The sequence below is a fragment of the Danio rerio genome, chromosome 14 (genome assembly GCF_049306965.1).
Source record: "Danio rerio strain Tuebingen ecotype United States chromosome 14, GRCz12tu, whole genome shotgun sequence".
In the NCBI taxonomy this organism is placed as follows: Eukaryota; Metazoa; Chordata; class Actinopteri; order Cypriniformes; family Danionidae; genus Danio; species Danio rerio.
In genome coordinates, this window is record NC_133189.1 from 25,166,797 (window position 1) to 25,183,817 (window position 17,021).

A 17,021-nucleotide genomic window follows, 5' to 3' on the forward strand; every position below is an offset into this window, starting at 1 on the left:
GGGTCATGAGTCGTTGACATTGTTATTTTGGGGGTCACATGTATATTTTTTATACATTCGTTTAATATCATAAAAGTAAGCTACTTTTATAACTGTTGTTTTAAATAGCTATTTCCTGGCATTTTGCCTAAAAACTAGTATTTTATAATAAGTTTTTTTTTGTTTTGTTTGTTTTTAGCAGGTCCTCATTAGCACATTAGCAGGTCCTCATTAGTTGGATGTTGTTCCTCTTTTAGACAAAAATCCTCTTTTGTTGTGAAACTGTGAGCTTACTTGTATTGAATGACATATAGGCTACAGTATCATATTGCCACAATCAAGTAAATTATATTGTTAACTGATAGTAAAAAATAACATAATTCAGCCAGCTTGAATGTGTTGTATTAGTATGACTAAAATGGAAATTCCCAGTTCCGCAATGTTTACAGTGACTATTGATTTCATTCCTCCTTAACTGAAGGACTGAGGAAGAGAAAGCATTTCAGCTGCAATCACAATAGCACAACATTCAGTGGACTGACTAGTCACAGCTCGAACATTTTGTTTTGTTCACAGCAGCTTTGAGTCATCATGGGTAAGCTAAATAAATTTAGCTAAAAATACTTTAAATATTAAACTGTCTTAAGTTGTGTTTTTAAACAAGTTATTTGCTAATTTCTTTGAAGGCATTCCGGTGATACTTACCATGTATTTTCTAGCATGCATTTATGGAGATATCATGAAAATAGACACCACTGGGGCATCAGAGGTGACAGCAAAACAGGACAAGTTAACTGTAAAGGGTATGATTACTTAACTGGTGTATCCAGAAACCAAAGTTAACCTTTATATGCGTTATACGTACCTCACTGCACTTTACATTAACAGTGAGTTATTCTCTTAAAAGGAGTTGAAGCCTCTAAAAAACTGGCTGAGCATGATCTGGCCCGAATGGAACAATACAAGTCCAAAATCCTCAAAGTTGCCCGAGCAAAGCAGATGGACCCGGCTGTGATTGCTGCCATCATATCCAGAGAGTCCCGGGCTGGAGCGGCACTGAAGGATGGATGGGGTGACCACGGCAATGGCTTTGGTCTCATGCAGGTTGGTTTGAAGATCTACACTTTTTCCACTTTTTCAAAAGAGACAGGACAGCAACATCTTATGCGGAATATACACTCGTCTGCAAGTATAGGTATTCCAGGTCAACTGCTTGTTAATGCAAATATCTTATCTACAGCATGTCATATGACAGCAACTCTTGACATGACCATGAAGTCTAAACTAAGCAACAGAATGGGGAAGAATGTTGATTTACTGTAAGTCACTTAAAGCATGGAGTTGTTACTGACAGGCTTCTCGGTTATTTCAGAAACAGCTGATCTAATCTGATTTTCACATTCAACATCACCTTTACAGAAAATTATTTAGAAAAGATCAAATACCCAATGAGTCGAAGTTCTGTGAACGAAAATATGTTGTTGATGTCAAAAGTCAGAGTTAAATTGCTAGTTTAATTCAGTTGATAGAAAGGCATCAGCAACTGTCATAACAGTCTGCAAAAGAGCATTTCTAGATGCATAAACCTTGAAGCAGATGAGCTAAATCGGCAGAAGAGCTCACCAGTTCTTCACCAGTATTGTTAATACAGTGCAAGATCAACTGAAAAGTACACTTTTGGCAACTTTAAGTGAATTAAACATAAAACAAAAACAACTTAAGAATACTCTTTTTAAATAAAAAAAATTAAACAAACAGCAAAAATCATGTTTTGAGTGTAGCAGAAATGTAAATTTAATCAGTAATGTCACTTTGTAACTAATTACAATCAGCATCCTAATCGAACAATAGACTATTGTTTGCTTGCTTTCATCAATACGTCAGTCTTCCTAATTTTTGTTACATTGTAAAAACAAAAAATCCTGGTTGCCTTAAATTTTTAGGCTGAATCAAATGAACCTTATGACTCTTTATGTTAAACTGACTTAAAACAGCTTGTGTAACTTATAAAATACAGTGATAACGATTAACCATACTGTCAGGACTAATTGATCATATTTTTACAGTGTAGCAACATCCATCTCCCAATGAGCCAATCAGTTCCCAATGGTTGGAATTAAACACCATCTTGCATTTTATTTGTCACAAAATGGGAAAAATGGACAATCAATCTTAACATCCTTTTCATGCAACTTTAACATGACACTGAGCTCACTATACTGTTCTTAACTGGCCTATACACTCACCAGATCTCATTTAAAAATAACACCTTTTAGATGTAGTGAATGACTTGCATCATGTACAGAATGTGTAGCTTCTGAGATACAGTATATACTATATATTTCATGAAAGATTAAAGCAGTACTGAAGGCAAAAATTGTCATCCACTCCAGTACTAGGGAAATCTAACATATGGCTATATATGAACGTATATAAAATGAAATTAATTTAACATATATGTATATTTATAATTCCAATGGATAAAAGTAAAAATATAAATGACCGTTTTTGCAATATTTTGAATTATATGTATATGTTATATATTTTAAATATGTTAAATCGAAATATTTAAATGTATGTCATATATGCAATTTAATTTGCTTCTGGATCCAAGCTCTCTGGTAAAATATATGGGAAAGCTCAACAAATGGTAGCAATAAACAATTACAAAGCAATGTAATACCTTCGAAATCATGATTGCAATATATACAACCATGCCTAATATGAGATGGTCAGAAAGTGATTATTTTTTTAGATAAAGAGTTAAAACATTGATGTCTGTGATGCAGCTAGCTCAGAGACTGTTACTATGATTTTATATCTATAAAAATACTTTAATGTGTGATATGACTAAAAAGAGATCATAAACTAATATTTTCTTAATTCAACTGAGTAGAAGCTTGAACCCAGAAACAGTATTTCATTCTGTACGTCATGGCTTAACAAGCAGACATGGGTAGCAAGGTGTACCAAAAGAAGCCAGTGAGTATATATACAGTATGTAAGTGCATATAAGATGACATGGTGTTTAGTCTAAATCTGGATCTAAACATTAAATAGACAAAGTAATCATGAATATTGAAATAAATTTTTTTGTAAGTAAGAAACTGGAACCTGAGTAAACTAAACACTATAATAAGCATCATTGTAACAGGCATTTTTAGGGCATTCAATAAGGCAGAAGAAGGCAGAAATCTGGAAATTATACAAGCTGCTTTTATGAACCACAAGTATGCAACATGTCAAAACGTGTGTACTGTTTGTCAGGCCATGATTTCCTCTAATGATCCAATGTGAAGACTTGCACAATAAAGCAGATCTTGTACTTTTTCATTATTGTGTTCATTTGATATTTCCAGTTTCCCCTTTTAAGGCATCAGTTCCCCCTGCTGTACTTTCCACAGATTGATGCAACTAAAAAATCTGCAATGTTTACAATTTCTCTTTTTATTGATTGTGTTTCTTTCAGGTTGACAAACGCTACCACAAACTGGTAGGTGCGTGGGACAGCGAGGAACATCTCACACAAGGAACTGAGATACTCATTGGTTATATTAAAGATATTAAAGCAAAGTTTCCCACATGGACCAAGGAGCAATGCTTTAAAGGTAATATTGTCAGGCCCTGTTTAATACCTGGTATTAAAATGCATTTTGGTTCATCTCTTTACTAGATGTTTTTTGTTTTGTTTTTTCAAATTTTTGCGCATTTTCAACCCATTTCCTAAAAAAATAAATAATAATAGATTTTTGAGGGAATTCGGGGTGTATAGACAAGTGTATGATTTTCCCCTGATATTTAAATCTAATAATTGTGAAATAAACTCATGCAGTTTTTATAACTACAAAGGCAAGCGTTGTGTTAAAGCAAACATTGTGAAATTTCTGATTTTCATTTTTTATATTTTGATAGCTGCAAAATTAGGACTGGTTTAAATGAATAATTTGTCACATTTTTAAATCTTCAAAATAAACTCACAAGTTTAGATGCAGATAAAACATTATCTTATTAGCACATTATTTCAGCAACTTTTCCCGAAATGTTTAATGTAATGCAATGGGACATGATGAATGTAATGCAACAATCAGACATGATGAAGTGCCGGTGTGAAGAAAAAAAAAATCTGGTCCTCCATTAAAATTCGGTCTTCCTTAAAGCCCTAAGTAATCCTACTCCTTCAAAATAGTTTTTAATGGATACATTCTTGGCTGCTGATCACAATTCCTACAAAGCCATGATATGATATGGTTTGAACCATGCTTACACTGTAAAACTAAAAAAGTTAAGGTAACTCAAGCCATTTAAGGAAACTGATTGCAAAAAACTATTTAAGTTTCAAAACTAATCCTAATGAGTACTGTCAACTTAATCCATTTAAGTAAACTAAGTAATTTAAGTACAGTAAAACTCAATAAATGAAGAGAACTCAAACCAACTGAGTACTGTAAAACCCAATAAGTTCAGGCAACACAAACCGTTTGAGGAAACCGATTGCTACATACCATTTGAGTTAAAAATAACTAACCTATATGAGTACAGTGAACTTACTCCATTCAAGTAATGAGGTATTTAATTAACTCATTACATTCAACACTGATTTTAAAACTCTTTTCAAATGAGTAGAATTAACTTGCAGTAAATTTTGAGTTGACTACACTCATTTGATTTGATAAATTTGACTGTTGAGTTTTACAGTGTATGTGTTTTTTATGTTTTTTTTTTTTGTTTTTTTTTTTTTGCACATTTTCAACCCATTTCCTAAAAAAATCATTTATATGAGGGAATTCAAGTGTACTATATTTTTCCTTAATATTTAAATCTAATAATTGTGAAATAAACAATTTTAATAGCTATAAAAGCCAGCGTTGTGTAAAAGCAAACATTGTGAAATTTCAGATTTAATTTTTATTTTATATATATATATATATATATATATATATATATATATATATATATATATATATATATATATATATATATATATATATATATATAAATTTTTTTTTTTTTTTGATAGCTACAAAATTAGGACAGGTGTAAATGAATAGTTTTTTGCATTTTTAAGGCACATTAATTCAGCAACCCGTCCCGTAAAGTTTCATGTAATACAATGTGAAACAGTGCAACAATCAGACATGTTGAAGTGCTGGTGTGAAAAAAAAAACTGTCCTCCAATTGGATCTTCCTTAGGATCCCAAGTACTCGTATTTCTTCAGATTACTTTTAATGGGTACATGCTTAGCTACTAATCACAATTTCTACAAAGCCGTGTTATGATAAATATAGTTTGAACCATGCTTACACTGTAAAACCCAAAAAGGTCAGGTAACTCAAGCCATTTGAGGAAACCAATTCCTACAAACCATTTGAGTTAAAAAAAAAAACTAACCTATATGAGTACTGTGAACTTACTACATTCAAGTTGAAGTATGAGGTATTTAATTAACTCGATTAATTAATTAGATATGATCTGAAATGTAACTACCAATTAGTACAAAAAAATTAAACAATTTATTTTCACTTGTGTTTGTGTGTGTGTATCTTACTTGAGTAACAAAATATTTTTTATGTTAAAAAACATAAAATTTATTCATTATTAAAAATTACATTAATTATGTAAAAATTTTATGTCTCTTTCAGGTGGAATATCAGCGTATAATGCAGGTGTGAAGAACGTGCAAACATATGAGCGCATGGATGTGGGCACCACAGGCGGTGATTACGCTAATGATGTTGTTGCCCGAGCCCAGTGGTTCAAAAGTAAAGGTTACTGAGGAATAAATGTAGTCTAATGCTATTTTTAATAGCTCAGTCTAACCACTGATCACAGTTTTATACTTTATTTTGTATTTGCTGGAAATAAATAAAATGTCTTTATTCAAATCCTGTGTCTTTTGTGTAATGTACCTAATGGTTAGGGCCTACTTTTTCATTCATTTACCTTCAGCTTAGTCTCTTATTTATCAGGGAAGGCCACGGCAGAATGAACCGCCAACTATTCCAGAATATGTGTATAAATAATATTAGGTCAGGCCACTAGTTTTAACACTATTAGTGTTTATTTTAGATCTCAGTTGCCCTACTATTTTCACACCAAAATGTACTGTACAATGTTTTGGAATAGTCATGAAAATTTGTTTAACAATTATCTGTGTACCTAAATATTTGAGATGGACAGGACACTATATTGGATGGGTAAACTTCCAAAAAATAAAATGGTTAAAAAGAGCAATAGCTTAAAAAATCAAAAGCAATTTTAGCTTCGCCTCTTTTTAACTCGCTTTCACCGTAATTCAGGATGCATTTAGATTGTCGTGTCCAGAAACAATATACTAACTGCAGAGGTAAGATACTGTGGGTGCTAAAGGCTAAAGTAGTAATCTTAAGTCTCGTGAAAACACAAGCCAACACTATACATTTTCTCAAGCAGACAGCAAGATACTTTCTAAAAATGATTTTACAGATATAAAAATAAATATAAACTACATGGATTGTCACATATTTTTTGATATGCTGTAATAAATTTGAACGTGTATTTTTTTTTTACCACGTGTATGTAGAAATTGCATGAAACACGAAACAAGATCATAAATATTTTCCTTAAAGTTTTGGAAAAGTCATTGAAAAGCCTTGGAATTTTAGTAGTAAAAATGTGTATGAACCCTGACTGTACATGAGCAAGAGTAACGAAGTAACACAACGGGCTCTATTTTGACAATCTATGCGCAAAGTGCAGGGCGCAAAAATCCGCTTTGCAATGCTGTGCATGGTCTAACAGGGTTGTGCTTATTCTCTTAATGAGTAATGGGTGTGTTTTGAGAATAAACCAATCAGAGTCTCATCTCCCATTCCTTTTAAGAGCCAGTTGTGTTGCGCCAAAGGGTATTTGCTATTTACATGACGAACTTTGTAAGTGGAAAAACTGAACTCTTTAACTAGCGAGAAAACAGTTAAACAGAGCATCTACAGCACTAGAAAGAGAGATAAGCCTCCTCATGATTTACTTTCACTTTCACTCTTGTGAATAGGGAAACGTGTTGTATGCACAGACATCCTTTAGCCTATAAACAATTAATTATTTAATAAAAAACTGAGTTATATCCAAATACACATGCTATGCCCCATATGGTCTATAACAGGGATGGGCAAACTTGATCCTCGAGGGCCGGTGTCCCTGCAGAGTTTTGTTCCAATACTAGTCAAACCTACCTGAACAAGCTAATCAGTGTCTTCAAGATCACTAGAATCTATAAGCAGGTGTGTTTGATTAGAGTAGGAGCTAAACTGTGCAGGACACTGGCCCTCTAGGACCGAGTTTGCCCACCCCTGATCTATAACCTGACAGGTGGGAAAATCTAAGCTTGTTTTTAATAAAACAAATATAAATATGCATATAATAAATAAGACTGCTACAAATAATAGCATTATACAAAAAAAGCTAATTGTTATGAATAAACTGAAAAAGCCCCCCAAGATGAAGAAGGCATGAAAGTATGTTTTAATGTATTTATGTAGGCTAGAAAATAATAACTTTTGTAATATTTTAATCCTTTAATTCTTTTTCATTTGTAAAGAAATTTGCATATTGCTGTACACCCTGTATGTAGTAAGCAATATAAGGGAGGCGCACAACTAATGTGCTCTGCGCTGGACCATAGACCTGCTTTGATCTGGTCTGTTGAACTGTCTATTTCAGTTCCTCAAAATAGCAACGTGGCAGCAATGCGCCTTAATACACCTCCTTTTTCAGACGAGAACGCCTATGGGGGCACATATGAGCGCAAATGCATTTGCTATTTAAACAGCGTGGTGCAAAACGACTCTTGCGCTGAGCTGTGACTAGCAAACAACAATTGCCTCGCACCTTGCGCCTCAATGCGCGGGGTGTAGGGCCCAACATCTCAGATGTGACCTACTGCTCAGAAAAGTGCAATGGCAGCAGCATGACACTTAGAGGCACTGTGATAGAGGCGGGTTTGGGTGTGGGCACTAAAAGCATTGTTTGCAGCTCACAGCTTGCACATGTCTGAGATTCTATCGTCTCTGTATCCAGACAGGATTTCCCTTGTCATCAAGTATATTTATTAAATTGACTAATAACTTTGCATGAAGGCACATGATACCTCGACCTCACCTCACATAACCTGCCTTCTTATTCACTACCTCAGGTTAATAATAATAATAATTTAATTATTATTATTAATATTATTATTAATATTATTATTATTATTATTATATAATATGACTCATGATCATAATATGACTTTAATATCTGAATAAATAAAAAAGGATTACAATTTTTGCAACCTTCATAGTTGCAAATTTTGAAAGCTTAATTTCTTCCCACGTTTATGGGAAAAGATTGGAGGAAATAAAAAACAAACCACTCCCTCTGCAATCATATATATAGTAATCAAGTCCTGCGCTTGGTCTCATTTAGAGGTGAGACTTGTCAAACTTGATTTTTCACACTGAGCCAACATCATGGGTAAGTTATATCAAATTATGACTTTTCTTTTTCTATTAACAACAAGATGCATTTAATGATAGCATAAACGTTCTGTGACTTGAAATTCCTTTGGTGATATTGTTTCTAGCATGCATTTATGGAGACATCATGAAAGTAGGCACCACTGGTGCATCAAAGAAGACAGCAGAACAGGACAAACTATCTGTAACGGGTGAGAATTCATGATTGCATACAACTCAACTTTTGAAGTCGTGACAGCACTTCATCACAACTGACGGAAAATAATAACTGAGTGTTTTCACAGGTGTTGAAGCCTCTAAAAAGCTGGCAGAGCATGATCTGGCCCGGATGGAGAAATACAAAACTAAAATCATTAATGTTGGTAGGGCAAAGCAGATGGACCCGGCTGTAATTGCTGCTATCATATCCAGAGAGTCCAGAGCTGGAGCCATTCTGAAGGATGGATGGGGTGACCACGGCAATGGTTTTGGTCTCATGCAGGTTGGTCTGAAAGTGTTAATCAAAATATTATACAGTCAGTTATGTATTAAAGTCACTTATTTCAATCTTTTCCTGTATACAGTTTCCGCAGCAAATATCAGTTTACATTATTTTTGTTATTAATTGTAATAATACAGTGAGATTTTGGTTTGCAATGGAGTCTGACAGCAGCCAGTTTCGCACAGAGATCTGATCTCATCGTCATCCAGTCTGTCTGGATTTTTGTGAAACCGCAAATACATACTCAAACACGTTTGACAGTAGTTACAGTATGTGAAATAAACAGTACACGGCAGAATGATGCCAACAGCCTTTGTTCCTATTCACACTAATGATATTTACAGGATTTTTTCAATGAGCCTGGATTGCCTTAGAATCAGCCAATCAGAATCAATTAAGCTCAACAGCCCTTTAGTATAGAAGATGTTAAATGACTTATATGAAACTGTTTACAGTGCATGCGGAAAGTATTCATAGCGCTTTACTTTTTTCACATTATTTTAGGTTACAGCCTTATTCCAAAATGGATTAAATTCATTTATTTCCTCAGAACTCTACACACAATACCCCATAATGGCAATGTGAAAAAAGCCAATGCCAACTTATTAACAATTAAAAAAAAATTAAACCTGAAAAATCACATGTACGTAAGTATCCACAGCCTTTGCTCAATATGTTGTTGATGCTCCTTTTGCAGCAATTACAGTCTCAAGTCTTTTGAATATGATGCCACAAGCTTGACACACCTGTCTTTGGGAATTTTTGCCCATTCCACTTTGCTGTACCTCTCAAGCCCTATCTGGCTGGATGGAAAGCGACTATGTATAGCCATTTACAAATCACTTCAGAGATGTTCAATAGGATTTAGGTCTGAGCTTTGGCTGGGCCACTCAAGGGCCACTCCACTGATATTTTGGCGGTGTGCTGTGGGTCATTGTCCTGCTGAAAGATGAACCATTGCCCCAGTCTGAGGTCAAGAGCACTCTGAAGCAGGTTTTCATTTAGGATAAAAACATCCCCACAACATGATGCCGCCACCACCATGCTTCACTGTAGGGATGGTATTAGCCTGGTGATGAGCAGTACCTGGTTTTCTTCAAACGTAACACCTGGCATTCACTCCAAAGGGTTCAATTTTAGTCTCATCAGACCAGAGGATTTTGTTTCAGAGGTCTTTTGGCAAATTCCAGGCAGGCTGCTATGTGCCCTTTACTAAGAAGGGGCTTCCGTCTGGTCACTCTACCATACAGGCCTGTTTGGTGGATTGCTGCACAGATGGTTGTCCATCTTTAATGTTCTTCTCTCTCCACAGAAGAACGCTGGAACTCAGGCAGAGTGACCCTCGATTTATTGATCACCTCCCTGACTAAGGCTATTCTCCCCTGATCACTCAGCTTAGATGGCCGGCCAGCTCTAGGAAGACTCCTGGTGGTTCCAAACATCTTCTACTTGCGGATGATAGAGGCCACTGTGCCGATTGGAACTTTCAGAGCAGCAGACATTTTTCTGTAACCTTCTCCAGCCTTGCGCCTCGAGACAATCCTGTCTCAGAGATCTACTGACAATTCCCTTGTCTTCATGCTTGGTTTGTGCTTTGACATGCACTGTCAACCCTGGGACCTTATATACACAGGTGTATGCCTTTTCAAATCATGTCCAATTAACAGAATTTACCACAGGTGGACTCAAATTAAACTGCTGAAACATCTCAAGTATGATCAGTGGAAACAGAATATACCTGAGCTCAATTTAGAGCTTCAGCAAAGGCTGTGGATACTTATGTACATGTGATTTTTCAGGTTTTTTATCTTTTAATACATTTGCAACAATTTCAAAAAATATATTTTTCACATTGTCATTGTAAGGTATTGTGTGTGTGATTTTGAGGAAATAAATTAATTTAATCAATTTTGGGAAAAGGCTGTAACAAAAATAACATGAAAAAAGTGAAGCGCTATGAATACTTTCCGGATGCACTGTATTTCTGTCACAATTACCAGCGATCACTACTCCTTAGATCGCTGGTCCTCTCTCACAAATACTCATGGACTACAATTCCGCCATTTCTGGACTACATATTCATACATGCACTTTACCCAGAGACACATGCTTTCTTATCTAAACTGATTACATTCACACCACCTGAGGATTGTCAGAAACCGGTTGCACACACTATTTAAGCCACACACTCACCCATTCAGTTGGCCGAGTCTTGTTTTACTGTAAGTAGCACTACAACGCGTTTCCTAGTCTTGTTATCTTGTGTACCGACCGTTAGCCTTGTTAGCCTCCCTTCTTAATCTGCTGCCTGCCTTACGACCTCTCGCATGTTACTTCGACTACGATTCTGGATTGTCCTCACACACCTGTTTGCACCCGTATTGACCATTGCTTGCCTGACTAAGAATAAACCTGCTTTTTGATCTTACCCCAGTTGTTTGTGTCACTCCCCGTGGTTACAATTTCATTATTTTTGACAGAATCCTCATTTTACATCATTTTTACTCAGGTGCCTAAAACTTTATACAGTATCATAGCATGGCAGACAGGTTTCTTAAAGTGTTTTGGAAATGATGACACAGTTCTTCTGGATTTAGTTCTTCTTTTTCTTCATGACGATGATGAGATATCTTGTTCCTTGTGCAAAGTAAAATCTCAAAAAAACATAATGCTTGGAAACGTATGTTGATAATTCCTACTGGCACACTACAACAAAAGATAAAAAATAATTGACTTAAAAACATTTTTCGTTGGTGAAAATATTAACTACACCCTTAAAACAGACTTCTTTGTAGATACTGAAGATTCATCTCAATCTATCCCAGTGTGGGTTTACAGAAATGTTTCTGGATAACTGGATTTCTTAAAATTATAGTAATTACTTTATTTACTTTCAAGTAATTGGTAATAATAAAAATTATTTTAAATTTTTTAAATGTTACAAGGCCACTCAATTGAGATGTTTGGCACATTACTGGACTTTGTTTTAATCAGAAAGCACAATGATTATATTACTAGGCTAATAAAACTGCTACTCATAGTAATAATCTACTTAATAATCTTGTAAATACTGATCATGCTGTCATGAATTCTGAAATCAAAATGTGATCAAGATATGAGCACATGCTATGGCCACCCAATACTGAAAAAAACTGGCAACAAAGAATTGAGTTTGCATGCGTTAGAATGTGAAGCATCCACAAACACTGTCAGACATCCATGGTTGCCATCAAGTTTAACACTGCTCTTGTGTCATGGGTGCTACCTAAATGCTCATTGACTGTTTAAATCAGAGATGGCCAGCTCTCAAAAAATATATCTTTGCTGCTTATTTAAACTACTTACTTAATATGAGTTGAACCAACACATTTCTACAGGTTGTTCTACATGTTTTATGTTGAAACCACTTAAATGAGTAAAAACTATAAAGTTAACTTAATTTGGGTAAGGACAACATGAAGTAATTGTGTGTGACGTAGGAAATAAGGGCCTGTGGGCCAAAGTTGGCCCATTCTAACCTTTGATTTGGCCCGCCATCCTATCTGAGAGGAGAGTGAAAGTGATGGAGAGGGTTGGGGCAAATGCCTTTAAAAGAAGTCATATTTTTTAATTGGACTTCACCTTTTTTGTGTGTTTGTTTTATTGCTGAGCTACAAAAAAAATCAAACTGAAATGAAATGTTTCAATTAAATGTTTGCAAATTAATCTGATTTTTAAACTGTAAATAATGTCAGTCGACGCATAGAGGACTATGCAGAAGACATCAGTGAGCTGAACTCCATTCTGTTATGAACGGAATTGTTTTGTTTTAACCGTAGTAAGATCATTATAAAATGTTTAAAAATAGGCTGTATTAGTAACAGAAATCAATGTTTAATATTATTAAATAAATTAGAAAATTACCCATGACAGCTGTATTTATCTTCGGCCCACTAGCCTTAATCAAGTTGGGTTTTTGGCCCTTCAAAAGAAAACGTTTGGGCACCCTTTGTCTAAATAATTCACTACAACAAAATACATTTTGCAAAGAAAAAAAATCCAAATACCAGACATGTAGCTAAGTATCCAAATACTACACCGATAACAAAAAGAACTTATTAAGAGGAGCACATCTAACTCTACCCCTCACAGTGATGTTACTAGCTCCATTGATTGAATTGGATTGAAATTTCTTTATTGTCCTCGAGGGGCAATTTGGTTAACCACAATAGCCTACACAGATCACCACACAAATAAACATGAAAGTTAACAATAAAGTTAATCATAATCAAATAAAATGGTAATTATAAACAAAACAATTACCAATCAAACACATGTTCGAACAGCAACAGTATCCAATGTAAATGAGCAAAATACAACTTAAAACTGCAGTAGGAACAAATTAAAAGAGGGGTCTGGCAACAGACCTGCTGCAGTACAGTCTGGGCTGCATCCAATGCTTTTTAATGGGCTCACCTAACCCCACCCCTAAGCCTACCCGTCACAGTGACGTCACTAGCTCCATTTGAGTGCATTGTGTCTGACATTGCATCGCTAAGTGATGCAGTCTCAGCTTGCATCATAAAGGCTGCATCCAGATACTATTGCAAATTAATGCAAATATCTTTTGGACCTAGCACCTTTAAATAAGTATACCTTCCGCCTGCAGGAGACAAAACTCCAAATGAAGTAGGCGGTACTCAACTGCTAAAGTGACTATAGTATAGCCCAACTGTGCTTGGTTTCTCTCAAGGTTGTTTTTCCTTCACTTTTGTCAATCGAGGAAATTGGTGATTGTCAACTTCATCAAAGTTTGTTCCTTGCCACTGTCGCCACTGACTTGCTTCTTGATTTGGGACTTGTGAAGCTGTTCATAGATTTACTCTTCGGTGTTTGGACTTTCAGCATTAAAACTAAACTAAACTGAACTAAACTGAACTTGAACTATGAAAACTGGCCTGACACGGTTTCAGTTTACCAGAACTTCTAAGGTAAATTGCTTTGACACAATCTACATTGTAAAAGCGCTATAGAACTAAACATGAATTTATTTTAATTTAATTTAATTTAATTGATGCAGTGGCGCAGTAGGTAGAGCTGTCGCTTCACAGCAAGAAGGTCGCTGGTTCAAGCCTCGGCTTGGCTCAGTTAGCGTTTCTGTTTGGAGTTTGCATGTTCTCCCTGCGTTCGCGTGGGTTTCCTCCAGGTGCTCCGGTTTCCCCCACAGTCTAAAGCCATGCGGTACTGGTGAATTGGGTTGCCTATATTGTCCGTATAGTGTGTGAATGTGTATGGATGTTTCCCAGAGATGGGTTGCAGCTGGAAGTGCGTCCGCTGTGGCGACCCCTGATTAATAAAGGGACTGAGCCGAAAAGAAAATAAATAAATGAATGAATTGAATTGAATAGCCCTCTGTTTGTCTCTCACCTCATACACATGCCCAATACTGTTAGGATTTGTGCCAACAATTTTTTGAGATATAAGAAGTCTTAACTTGTTTGTCACACCCAGATTACTGTACCAGCAGTTACCATATAACTGTGACAACAGTTAAAAGAGACTCAATAAAAGAAGAATAAAAGAAGTCCAAAGAAGTGTCCTATCCGCATTAAATCCCTTAAACTTTCAGTTATTGATTAGCCTTTTTACAGATAAAATCAGTGTTTGCCTTAAAGTTCAGTTGAGTGCATTGTGTATGACATTGCATGCCTGAGACACACAGTCTCATCTTGCATATGCAAGTCTGCATCCACACATACTATTGAACTTGCTTAACATTTCATTGAAGTAAGCAGCAATCTGATTAGATGACAGTTAAGGTGTGTTAAAATCTCTACAACGCAAAAATGTGTTGTTTAAGAGTGAGGTAAGGTATTTAGTGTAAACTTCATTTTCTTTTTTTGATGGTGCCTTTTCAGGTCGACAAGCGCTATCACACTCCAGTAGGTGCATGGGACAGCGAACAGCATCTCACACAAGCTACTGAGATACTGATTGGTTTTATAAAAGAGATCAAAGGAAAGTTTGCCAAGTGGAGCCAAGAACAATGCTTTAAAGGTAGGTTGTTCTTTACTATGTAAGGTAAATAGACATACAGTAAATTGCACAGAAATAAATGTCTCAATTGCAGTATAATGTCTGTTCCAGGTGGAATATCAGCGTATAATGCAGGTGTGAAGAATGTTCAGACATATGAGCACGTGGATGATCACACCACAGGCCATGACTATGGCAATGATGTTGTTGCCCGAGCCCAGTGGTTCAAAAGCAAAGGATACTGAGGAACTAAAGTCATGAAACATTTGCATGTGTCAAATAAGTATAATAACTGTAGATGATGAAGATGAATAACTTTAATATGATCTACATCTAAAATTTCTTTCTGTGGTTTGTGGTGCCTTTTTATTGCTTACTGTATTAATTTAGTTTGTTTAATATGCTTATACTAGATTGCTAAAATAATCTCTTAGTTGAGTTTGAGGTGTTTTAAGTCATGGGAATTTAATTTTACTAATAAGTTTATTTAACAAATAAAGTGTGTTATTTGTTACAAGTCTCATGTACCTCTCATTCAATGTCTCATCACCTGTTATACCTCAGACATTGCTGATACATTTAGAAAAAAAATGTATCTTGTAATATAAGACGGTTTCCACATTTGCTTACACTGTAAAACGGAAAATGTTCAGTTAATGCGAACTCTGAGATATATATATTTATATGGCAATGGATTAATGGTTAGATCGGGTTGTGATCGGAAGGTCACAGGTTCGAATGTCTTTCTTCGGCAGCGATCGTCGGTGGTGGGAGTGAATAACCAGCATTTTCTCCACCCTTAATAACACGGCTTGAGTAAGCTACTGATCCCGCAATTGTTGACCAAAATGCTTTACAAAAAAACTAGCATACAAAATCTATCTATCTATCTATCTATCTATCTATCTATCTATCTATCTATCTATCTATCTATCTATCTATCTATCTATCTATCTATCTATCTATATATATATATATATATATATATATATATATATATGTTAGGGATGTAACGGTATTGTAAATACCATCATACCGCAAGAGCAATTTTTTTCAATATTACCGTAGTCGCATGACTCGATAAAACTATAGGTCTTCTGAGAAAATTTGCTCAGGCGAATGAAGCGAATGGGAGGTAGCGGAAACTACAATTCCCATCAGCCCAGGCGTGGCCATCATCCTTTGCGGTCTGTTGTCGCTACAGATCCAGTAATGCGGAAATGGAGTGTGCTGCTTGTAGCGGGGATGAAAAAGAGCTGGAAATGATCGAACCTAAAGTGGGTTTTAAATCGGATGTGTGGAAGCATTTCGGTTTCTCTGGGGGTGTTGTTGTCGCGCGTCTACTGAAGGGTGGGACGGAGGGTGTGCCACGTCGCGGGGGCACTTTTGATCATTTTGGAAGAGCACTTTCTATACAAAACTTAAAAAGGGCATGTGCACTGCACAGGTTGAGCCCTATGTGTGCACGTGCCTGCAAGTTGGGGAATACGACTAATAACAGTAATGAGGACTGCAGAAACACAGCACACTGTTCAGATTGATGCAGACATTGACTTGTACCGCAAAGAGACCTCTATCTCACTCATGGCTTGTCCTCTCAAGTGGGGGAAAGACAATCCACAACGTTACCCACTGCTGTCAACCTGGGCCAAGTCATATCTCTGTCCCAGAAACTTCAGTCCCAAATGAGAGGGTTTTTTTCTGTTGCAGGGGACATTGTAAATGCCCAGAGATACCAGCTTTTACCAGATTGTATTTATATGATAATTTTCCTTAAAACCCATCTCTATCTAAGTGAGTGAGTGAGTGATTAAATGTTGAATGTGATGAGTTTTCAACAATACTATATTGAAACTTTATTTTTTACATGGTTTAATCATTTTTTGTTATTAAAATTGAAAAATTGAAGTTCCTGTTTCAAAGCTTACAGATAGATGACTAATTTGTATGTCATTGACACTTTTGGCACTTTTTTGGGGTATTTTCATTAGTTTTGTTTTTCCTGTAAATGATTCAATAAATACCGTACCGTGCCATTCATACCGAGGTATTACCG

At 35.7% G+C, this 17,021-nt stretch overlaps 2 protein-coding genes across 5 annotated transcripts; both read left to right on the forward strand.

Moving 5' to 3' along the window:
* Positions 1-475: 475 nt before the first annotated feature.
* On the forward strand, positions 476-5,862 carry lygl1 (lysozyme g-like 1). 3 transcript variants are annotated; one of them, XR_012389468.1, is made up of 6 exons: positions 476-574; positions 666-782; positions 887-1,083; positions 3,449-4,266; positions 4,444-4,703; positions 5,408-5,503. XR_012389468.1 is itself a non-coding variant. In XM_005173116.5 (5 exons), exons 1-5 carry the CDS (start codon positions 571-573, stop codon positions 5,751-5,753), a joined length of 558 nt encoding a protein of 185 aa, XP_005173173.1. In that variant the 5' UTR covers positions 476-570; the 3' UTR covers positions 5,754-5,862.
* A 2,393-nt stretch (positions 5,863-8,255) lies between these two features.
* Positions 8,256-15,481, forward strand: zgc:162941. Of its 2 annotated transcripts, NM_001082820.1 has the most exon segments (6): positions 8,414-8,467; positions 8,577-8,660; positions 8,754-8,950; positions 14,848-14,986; positions 15,077-15,209; positions 15,254-15,476. In NM_001082820.1, coding segments are annotated over 6 exon segments (558 nt in total). In that variant the 5' UTR covers positions 8,414-8,463; the 3' UTR covers positions 15,255-15,476.
* The last annotated feature ends 1,540 nt before the right edge of the window (positions 15,482-17,021 follow it).